Here is a 10,285-nt window from a genome sequence, read left to right as displayed (position 1 = left end):
TGAAGATGCATTATAAGCATAGTTTCCATGGAAACATCTAAACAAAACTACAGTCCCTCAGCATTGCTGTCAACATTCAGTTTGGTTTGGTCACATAATCATGTGACTTTTCCTGACCAGGGCACTAAATGTCCCCATATAGGACCAAAGTAACTTGCTTACTGTAAATATGTTGATAATTACAGCAGTGCTGACAAGTCCCTAGGAGCTGTGGAGGCCTTAAATAAATAGGAATCCAGGAGTGGATGGTCTGGAGGCTCAGGAAGCTCGAGTTGTGTTTCGTGCCCAGTCAGGAAATGTGTCCAGGTGGAACATGGCCTTGCCCCACGTGTTGATAGCCAGGTTAATTGTAAGGATTCCGATGATGTTTAGGGCACATCCGGCTTTTGCCTGTGAATAGGACACATCAATACAGACAGCTGATCTGACTGAGAGAATAAGACTTATTCTCCTGTAGTGTAGGGATGACTTTTGTTCAAGTTGAGGACATGTGGTGGTTACAAATTGAACTGCAAATATTTGATTGGACAGTTGAAATAAACCTCTCTCTCACCATGTCCATCACTTTAAGCTGACCATAGGAGAAAGCAATGGCATTGGGAGGCGTGGCCACTGGCAGCATGAAGGCAAGGGAGGCACTGATGGTGCAGGGCAGCATGATGTACAGTGGGTGGAGCTCAATGGCCGTGGCCTGAAACAACACACACACAAGATGGAAATTCCACCAAAAATACATTATAGACAGATGAAATGTCTCCTCAGAAAGTAAATGTCTAGTAAATGGGGCTCTCGCACCATGGATGCCAGGATTGGGAGGAAAAGCGTGGTGGTGGCTGTGTTACTTGAACACTCTGTGAAGGTGCCCACCAGAAGGCACAGGATGATGGAGATGGCAAAGGGCGGGATGCTTTTCAGTGGTACCAGGCACTGGCCCAACCACACGGACAGACCAGACTCCTGAAATCAGCACAGTTGAGTTGAGTCACAGTTGTTCTGTGTGACAACAGATTCAGCTAAAGAGTCCGTTTCTCATCAGGGGAACGTACTTCGCTGCCACTGGCCAAAGCGAAGCCTCCACCCAGCAGCAGAATGATGTTCCAGGGCATCCGCTCATGCACCACTGACCACTGCAGCAGTGGAGTTGGCGCCTGCACTTGCTGACCTGAAATCCACAGCAGCAGTTTCAGTGGCACGGTAGCACACACACCACACTCTGGAAATCTGTCCTTACCGTCACGTCCCGATGAAAAGGAGAACTGAGGAAAGCGGGATGGGATGATGAAGAACAGCATGGACATGAAAATGGCTACAGTTCCATCTGTAACATACCTGTGGAGCACACATGGGTTAGATATCCCCTCCATCGTAGTACCTCTCGGCACCCGTCATTGGTTCCCCGTAGGATAAAATATCTCACTCACTGGCCACTCCCGTTGAACACGGACGCCCACCCAGGCATAAATCCAGGCTCACGGGTGAACCAGAGCACCACCAGCAACACAAAAATACAGAGCACTGCACCCTCTGCAAAAGTCATGTGACCCAACTTCCTGTACTCCTCTTTCATGACCCGGTAGGCATCACGGTCGCCAGGATTGTCCGAGCCACAACCAAAGGACTTCTTTAAGCTGCAAGGGAAAGATGAGACTGAGCCGTTACCCTGGAGATCTCCTGCACGGAAAGCTCAGCAGCCCTGCCGACCATCCTTACTTCAAACCCAGATACATGAACTGCAGCCACAGCCAGGCCAGGACCAGCATCAGAACCATGTTGGGGAAGGCAAAGCCAAACCAGCTAGCAAAGTTGATGATGTCATTGTTTTGGGGGTAGATGCTACAAGAGAAATTAAGCACTGAAATGAAATGCATGTTGCCGCCTGAAGGGAAATAATTCACGTCAGAGAATGTATCAGGGCTCTCACTCGTCCATCTGGCCTTTGAGGATGAGGTTGGGGGTTGTGCCTGTCAGGGTGGCCGTACCCCCGATGCTGGCTGAGTAGCAGACGCACAAACTCATGCCTTTGGCCAGGAGGAGGTATTTCTGCTCCCGTGCCTGCCTCCTCCTCTCCAGCGCTGAGTGAACAGCGCTCTCCTCATCAGCGGCCATTTCTGTCAGGGAACAGCAACGTTACTGCTCAGAGGTTGTCGCCATTGTATGGACAATTTGTGCCGGTTTGAGGGAGGTTAGTGATGGGAAACACGTACTCTCAAATTTCTCCAGTGGTGGTTTGGACTCTGAGACGTCCTCCAGCTGGAAGGCGTGGTTGTTGTGTCCACCACGCAGCTCCAGCTCATCAGCCTCAGCCTCAGTGGCACTCAGCTGGGCTAGAATTGCCTGGGCAATGGGGAGCATCATGGCAGTGGTGGCCGTGTTACTGATCCACATGGACAGGAAGGCTGTCACCACCATGAAGCCCATCATGAGCCTTGGAGAACCAGGGAGGGCAAGAGCGTGTGTTTACTCATGTTATCAAGAATCACAATGAGGAAAAAGGTAACATTAGACAGAAGAGACGTGTGCGTTGCTCAAATTTATGAACCTACAAAGCAGGACGCACTCCAACCAGCAGGAGAACTTTCAGGGCTATGCGCTTATGCAGGTTCCAGTTTTCCACGGCAATTGCTACCAGCAAACCACCAATGAACAGCATGTTGGAGTCTTTCAGGTACTGAACACAGACCTGATAATGAAACACATTACAGGAAGAGTTTTAAAATGGATAGAAATGTATGCATCTAGAACACATTCTATGTCCTCCTTAAGAGCAAAGTTTGATCTCAAAGTGGAGAACTGCAGTTAATGAGCCAGAATGTTTCGCAGATCAGCAGAAATCACAACCTGGTCAGGAAACGCTGACCACAGGAAATGACCACTACTCTCCAATCTATGCGGGTTAAATAAGGTCACATGCAGCATCTACGCATCATTTTCCTGCAGGGCCGGCCTTCATTAATAAGAATCTTCATTATTTAAACAAAAAAATGATACCCACTATGACAAGATATTTCTTTAGAGGCCTACCTCCCCAGACTCCATGATGCCCATCATAGGGAAAAGGATCACAGGCAGCAGTGCAGTGACAGCCAGTGGCAGGCACTCTGTACACCAGTACACAGCCATCACAATAATGGCAAAGCCACATTTTGCCTCCTTCAAAGAAAGAACAGAGAACTTGACTTAAAAGACTTTACATCGCGCTATAGTTTATTGGATCATAGTGAAAAGCAGCATCCCTTCTAGCCACGTTTATTACTCTTTTTACAATAACCCATGACCTACCAGTGATCATAAGCTTTCATAAATCTTTTATTGCCTGGTTGTGTCATGTTCAAGGGAGCTGTAAAATTATATCTGTCTGAATTCTTTCCACTTTTATAAGTTAATGAGTCAATTGTTTCTGTCTTTAAGTCTAATTCACATTCTTACTTGTATATTCTACATTTGGGACCAAATTAAGAGTTTTGGGGAACATTCTGAGAATGAATTTCATTATTAAAAATCTCACCACTTCATAATTAAAACATCAAACAATTATAGAAAGTATATATAGTGAGAACAGAAAATTTTACAGCTTTTTAAAAACGTCTTGATAGTAAACACACCAGAGACCTGAGATTAACAAAAAAAACCTCATGAGCCGTATCTTCTAAAAGACCACCATAACAGAACTGACAAGTGTGAAAATGAAGAAGAACAGAGGAGCTCAGGAATTTCAACTCACGGGTCTTGGAATGATGAGAGGCAAAGGCAGGAAAAGAATGGGTGTGAGGAAGATGATCAGGTAGTTCCGATGGCTCCACAGCCACTTCATAAATCCATCCATGGCTCACAGAGTGAATACGGCAGGTGACAGAAGCTGAGCAGAACACTGCATGAAGTATATCTATATATATATTTGAAAAAAAGAACAATTAAACATTAACTTCAGCCAAAACAGAGGGAGGGGTGATGGGGAGGGAGTGGTTTAAACAATGGATGATTTATTTACCACTATAAGGATTTAAAGAGACTCTGAACTCACCTGATTTACCCCATAACAAAGGTTGTAATTTGTGTCGTCATCTTAGCAGTACAGGGAAAAAAAGCTGAAAGAGTAATGCAAATATATGTCCTCTAAAATTGTAGGCAGGTTTAAACTAAATTATGAAAAAAGTATTTCATATCTGACCGTTTGACGGCACTAATGCCTCAATATGACAAATATTCTAACACAACATACTTGAAAAGTTTGATGACACATGATGACACAATATACTTCAAAAGAAGCAAGGACACCAAATCTAGATGTCTGGTGTAAATATGGCAGGATTCACCAGCAGGTGTTTATAATCGTTGCCATGTTCTTTCAAACCGATTTTAAATTATAACATTTTATAGCGTTTTGACATAAAAAGTGTTTACTAGCTGTACACTGTCACAGGATTACTTCAGTAATAAGTTCAACCAGTAAGCACTGATCCATGAGAGTCCATGACTTCTACTCTCTCACCAAGAATGCACAGCAGTTAATGTTGACAACCTCACCTCCTCCATCATCTCCTCCCACACCTCCTCCAGCAACTGCAAACTGCTGTGCATCGTGTGCTCTTCCGAGAGGACAAGTCACTGCAATCGTACATCTTTAATGAACCTACACTCCTATGTAGTTGGTTAGCAGGCTTCTGTCTGTTGAAACCCGAACACCGCAACAGGCCAATATGGCCAGAGGTCCCGGTGAGCCTTAGCTCCCACTCTATAACACAAATGCATCTATTCTGAATTTTTGCACACCTTTATTGTCATGTCATGCTTCACATTTTGAGAACTTTTATTGCACATCCTGCTTACTTATTTCAATCCACTGCACAGATTGGTCGTGGTTATGCTGCAGAATAAATTAGGGGCCAATCATTTGCCTACCTGATGGTATTGCATGATGAATAAGTATCTGCTTTTATTTCTTTTCATTGAGGAACCTTACTGTAACTCCGATCCCTGTCTTCAGGCCTTCGAGAGGCAAATAAACTCTGAACATGAGGATAGTTCACTAACCAAAATTTAAAAATCAAAATACGGCCAATAGGCTAAATCTGAAATCCAAGAATGTCTCTGCATTACTGGGTCCAAAAGTCAAAAGTGTGGTGAAGCCAGCAGTTACAAAAAAAAAGAATGGCTTCATTTATTATGTGAATACAATGTGAATACCCATTTCATTCTCTATTATCACAAGTTAAACAAGTAAAGATTTTGTTAGTAATTTCCATTTCCTTTTGATACTGTGAGAATATATTCGATTTTTCCCCATTCCTAGGATTCCTTTTTTTGTCTTGTTGTTTTTTTTTAATTGTGGTACATGTCTTTATTATTCTCACTCCGTCTAAACTGGGTTTGACCTGTCACCATACCTTCTACTTACTTGAGCCTTTTTTCACACTCTTTACTCAGAAGTAGTTCAGTGAACATGTACTTCCTCGCAGTGTGGCCCATACAAACCTGTGCTGTAGATCTGGACTGCTTCAAGTTTGATTATTTCTTTGCCTACTTTGTACAGATAGACAATAAATTCATAATGAGGGGAATGAACATGATGTATGTGACACTGGACAGGATATATTTTATTCTCATGGCTAGTTGCTCATAAATTGAGCTATGCTTGTTTCAGCGCACACTACAGTTGAAAAGTTTATTTAGAAATACCATCCAAGCGTTGTGACAGCTGTAAACTAAATGTAAATGGCACCTGGAAATGGCTGTTACTGAAGGAAATGTCATCTGGAATTATCTGTAATGATTAGTCTCGAGTTATTCATAAATTTATGAATTTATGAAAAACTCCATTATACTGGAAATTGTGAATCAAGTAAAAATGCAACACTTTCTCTTCACATGATTAATAACATAACATTACCTAACAGCTATCTGATCTGAACACTCTGACATCTTTAAGATAAGAATGTTCTCTTCCTTGACTGAAGTCATAAAGTCCACCGCTTTGATCATTTATTGTTGAATTAGTGCTTACTCATTATTATGAACTACAATAGACCTTTAAAAGTGAGATAACTGGAACTAATCTACACATGGAACTCATGCATCTGCTTGAAGAGTTCATAATTCAGCACCGCTGATAAGCACTGCTGATAAGCAGCCTGATTCTATTAATAGTTCAATCATTCGAATTTTAACTTTTCTCAATAACATTTTCTTTACGTTCGCACCAGCTGACCCACCGGAAAAATATTTAAGGTTCGCACAAGATGAGAAAGCTGCAGGGGATAGTGGAATAAGTTTGTGATTCTGGGTGCTACAAGCGCGTCTCCTGGGTTAACAGCAAAGGACAAGGTTCAAGTGCAAATCCAAGTGGAACTTTCCGTTTTGACTTTATAGTATGCGTTGGAATAGTACAATAAAATGATGGAGAACAGTGAGACGTGGCGGAAGAGTGAGAATCAGCTGGACGTGGACAACAAAGGCCAGCAGTTTTAAACTAACTTCTGGGTACATCATATTAGCATCTGATGCTACGTAAGCAACATACCAAACGCTGAACGCTCATGTGTTCACCTGGCACATGCTCATGCGTTTGGTTACTAAGTATGTATGTGGTGCAAGGAATTACATTTTCAGTGAGGAAGGTATAGAGAAATTCAAAACCATAACAATAACCATCAACGTCACAGAATTTTGAGAAATTCTCTTGGACTCACAACAGGGGCAGAGCAGGCTGTACTTTCTGCGGATGCTCAGGTCTCTTGAAGACCTTTCATGACTCTGTGGTGGCCTCAGCCATCTTTTATGGTCTGCTGGGGAGGTAACATCTCTGCTGGGGACAGGAAGAGACTGAACAGGCTGGTCCGGAGGGCCAGCTTGGTTCTAGGATGCCCTCTGGTCCCAGTGGAGGTGGTGAGTGACAGGAGAATGGTGGACAACATCTCTCACCCCCTGCAGGAGACCCTATCAGGACTGTGCAGCTCCTTCAGTGGACTGTGGCACCACAATGTGGGACAGAGATTTAGAAGGTCCTTCCTGCCAACCGCCGCCCAGCTCTACAACTCACATTTTACAACTCACATTCACAGTTTTATTTTTCTATTCTAGGACTATTACTTGCTTATTTGTACACTGAGCTTTTATATTATGCAGTCAATGTTTGGTTTTTTGCTGCTCTTATCTTGTACTGTCCACTTCCTGCCGTGACAATGTAAATTTCGTACTTGTGGGACTAATAAAGGATCATCTTATCTTATCTTGTCTTATCTTATCTTATCTTACACCAGGCAAGCCAGCCTGTCAAACCTTGTTCAACCAGTCCACCAACAACACATATACATGAAGCAGCTTTACAGGGTGGCCTTTGGAGGATATCCGGAAAGATCTGAGGAAAGATGTGGCTGATTACATACACTGATAATATTATAATAAGCTAGAGTTTTTTTTACTGTTTCAGAGTGCTGCTACGGGGTACCTACTACTGTCTGGGCCCACCCGAGGGTTGGGAGTGCGGACAGGCAACAGGCAGTTTGATGAAGCGCCCTCAATGTGGCATGGCCGCCGCCTCACACCTGAAAGGTTGCGGAGTTTGCCTGCTCTCCCTGTTGCTTCCCGGTTTCCTCACACTATTCAAACACATGCAAAGAAAGTGAGTTGGCGACTCTAAACTGACTATAGGTGTGTGTGTGTGTGTGTGTGTGTGTGTGTGTGTGTGTGTGTGTGTGTGTGTGTGTGTGTGTGTGTGTGTGTGACCTGTGGTGGATGAGTTTTGTGTGACCTCACTTTTGCCCCATCCTTGTCAAGGGAGTCAACTGAAAGAGAATAATAGGTTTCATTTCTAAGGCTAGTTCTCTGAGGGACATGAGGGAAACATCTAATCAGAATGCTCCTCTAGGATGCCGCAAGGATGAGCTGGTTTTTGGAATGAGGGAGTGGATGTGTGCGGCAAGGTTTAATCACGCAAAGAGCATGTCCCATAGTGAGATGTCTCAACCATCTCCCTCAGCTCAGAGAACCGGGATTACAGCCATTCATAAGGAATTCTTTTTATTCTCGGTGAATGTAACTGCTGTTGGCTTTTCGACCTGAATGAAATTGTACTGAACTGAAAATGTGTTTTCAATTTAGCACTTTTCAGGCCATAGCCCTAATAATACCTGATTAAGACAACTAACATTGGCTTATAAGAATTTGAATTATGAATTTTCTGAAGCATAAAAAGACGTAGACACCAGTCTAATAAAGTTAGATTGAACCCTCACCTCGCTGGCATGACTTTGTCCAAGGCCTCACTGAGTCATAAACATGTACCCAGTAAAATGTGACATCTTCTGTGCACAGCTTTGGTCTTCACTGAATACTTGCACTGTTGTTATTGCACTTCATGCATATTGTGTTGTCTGTTTATCATCTGTATTTTGTGCATGACTGTAGATCCTGATGGTATATTGTATATTTTGCTAGAACCAAATTCCTTGTGTATGTGCGAACATAACAAACATGATTCCGATTCAGATTTGAAATTGTATATGACACACCGCTTTGTTCTGAACTGTTCTCTAAAACTTAAAAAACAACTGGCACCTTTTACTACATTTACTACATTTTCTTGTATTATCACAATTTATGGTGACCCTTTAATATATAAAAATGAGAATGAACAAATATTTAACCTAAACAAATGACTCACTGATTTAGTCTAAACCCAGTCAGCAGAAATTCTTAATTATTTCATGAGTTCATATTCTGAATGAATGTGTAACTGTTTATCCAGTGAGTGTCTACATATCTATTGGTATTGGGAAAGTGTGTGTGTGTGTGTCTGTGTTTGGGCAATCACCGCTGTTTGGGCAATCACCAGGATTTTCAACACTTCATTGTCCCAGTCCTCTATTCCACCATGCCTGAAATTGGCCATAATCGTCCCACTGCCCAAAAGGACCACTATCAGCTGCCTCAACGACCACAGGCCAGTCGCACTGACACCAGTCATAATGACCTCAACAGCAGGGGACAGCAGGGGCTCTGCGCTAAGCTCAACTTTTAATACAATCCTTCTGGACAGATCCTGTGCTGGATTAGAGATTTTCTTTAGTCCTCAGCATTAACACTGGACCTCCACAGGGTCTGTACACGCTGTACACATACAACCGTGTCAGCAGCACCCAACCAAATAACGCTATCATCAAGTTTGTAGATGACCACCACTGTGGTGGAGCTTATCTCCAGTGACGATGAGACAGTGTACAGGATGGAGGTCCAGAGACCGGTGGGATTAACTTGTCCCTGAAACACAAAAAATGCCGACCTGCAACCCATCTACATCAATGGGGAGGGTGTGGAGAAGGTGACCAGTTTTATGTTCCTGGGTGTGTATACGGATGCAGATCTGAAACACTGTAAGTGGCAATGGTAAATGACCACCATTTTCTGAGGAACTTCTGGAGAGTTAACCTGAGGAGGAAGCTGCTGACCGCCTTCTACCGCCGCTCCGTTGAGAGTGTGCTGACGTATTGCATCTCTGTGTGGCACTCGAGCTGCACGATGGCTGGCAAGACGTCACTACAGAGGGTCATCCACACTGCAGGGATTATCATTGGTCACACTCCTCCTTCCCTGAAGGACCTCTACAACACCCGCTGTCTCAAGAAGACACGCAGCATCGCTAGAGACTGCACACACCCGGGACAGAGGATGTTTCAGATGATTCAGATTCAGGGTGCTGAGGTCAAGAACAATTAGAACGAAGGACAGTTTTTTCAACCAGGCAATAACACTCATACTATATTATTATACGCTACCTCATTCGTTCGACTTGTTTTGCACACTCTGGTATAGATTTTGTTTGTATTTATTTGTATTTGTACAGATTTGTATTTATATGGGTTTTATTTTGCCCTGGGGTGTGGTGGGCATTTTTCAATGAAAATTAAGTCTTTAAACTCAAAAAAAAAAAAAATGCTGTATTATCCTTTTTTTTATTTTTCTCCTTTTGTCAATGTTTCCTGTTGGCGCCTTAGTGAAACGTGGGTTCTGGCGCCATCTTGTGTTCAACGTTTGTAACGGACACACTTTGCAAGCCTCGTAAAGAGTGAAGTGAAGTGATTGTCACATGTGATACACAGCAGCACAGCATACGTTGCACACAGTGAAATATGTCCTCTTCATTTAACCCATCACCCTGAGTGAACAGTGGGCAGCCATGTGAGGGAGCGCCCGGGGAGCAGTGTGCTTTGGTCAGTGGCACCTCAGTGGCACTTTGGCAGATCAGGATTCGAACCGGCAACCTTCTGATTAAGGGGCCGTTTCCTTAACC

General features: G+C 43.4%; 1 protein-coding gene across 1 annotated transcript; it reads right to left on the bottom strand.

Moving 5' to 3' along the window:
* Positions 1–258: 258 nt before the first annotated feature.
* Positions 259–3,823, bottom strand: LOC114792123 (solute carrier family 13 member 2-like). Its single transcript, XM_028983006.1, has 12 exons — positions 3,722–3,823; positions 3,022–3,150; positions 2,544–2,680; positions 2,205–2,425; positions 1,922–2,108; positions 1,711–1,833; positions 1,422–1,628; positions 1,238–1,329; positions 1,047–1,162; positions 796–957; positions 554–691; positions 259–390 (listed from the first exon to the last, which is right to left on the bottom strand). Exons 1-12 carry the CDS (start codon positions 3,821–3,823, stop codon positions 259–261), a joined length of 1,746 nt encoding a protein of 581 aa, XP_028838839.1.
* Positions 3,824–10,285: the final 6,462 nt, after the last annotated feature.

Source organism: Denticeps clupeoides, chromosome 6 (genome assembly GCF_900700375.1).
Source record: "Denticeps clupeoides chromosome 6, fDenClu1.1, whole genome shotgun sequence".
Classification (NCBI taxonomy): Eukaryota; Metazoa; Chordata; class Actinopteri; order Clupeiformes; family Denticipitidae; genus Denticeps; species Denticeps clupeoides.
Note: the sequence above shows the minus strand (reverse complement) of the source record. Positions and strands in the feature narration are given on the sequence as shown.

Excerpts from the sequence above, each read along its gene's own strand:
- LOC114792123 (XM_028983006.1), bottom strand. The coding sequence starts at position 3,823 with ATGGATGGATTTATGAAGTGGCTGTGGAGCCATCGGAACTACCTGATC. Across the intron at positions 1,629-1,710 it reads TTCATGTATCTGGGTTTGAA|CTTAAAGAAGTCCTTTGGTT; the intron begins GTAAGGATGGTC and ends TTTCCCTTGCAG. Across the intron at positions 958-1,046 it reads CTTTGGCCAGTGGCAGCGAA|GAGTCTGGTCTGTCCGTGTG; the intron begins GTACGTTCCCCT and ends TGCTGATTTCAG.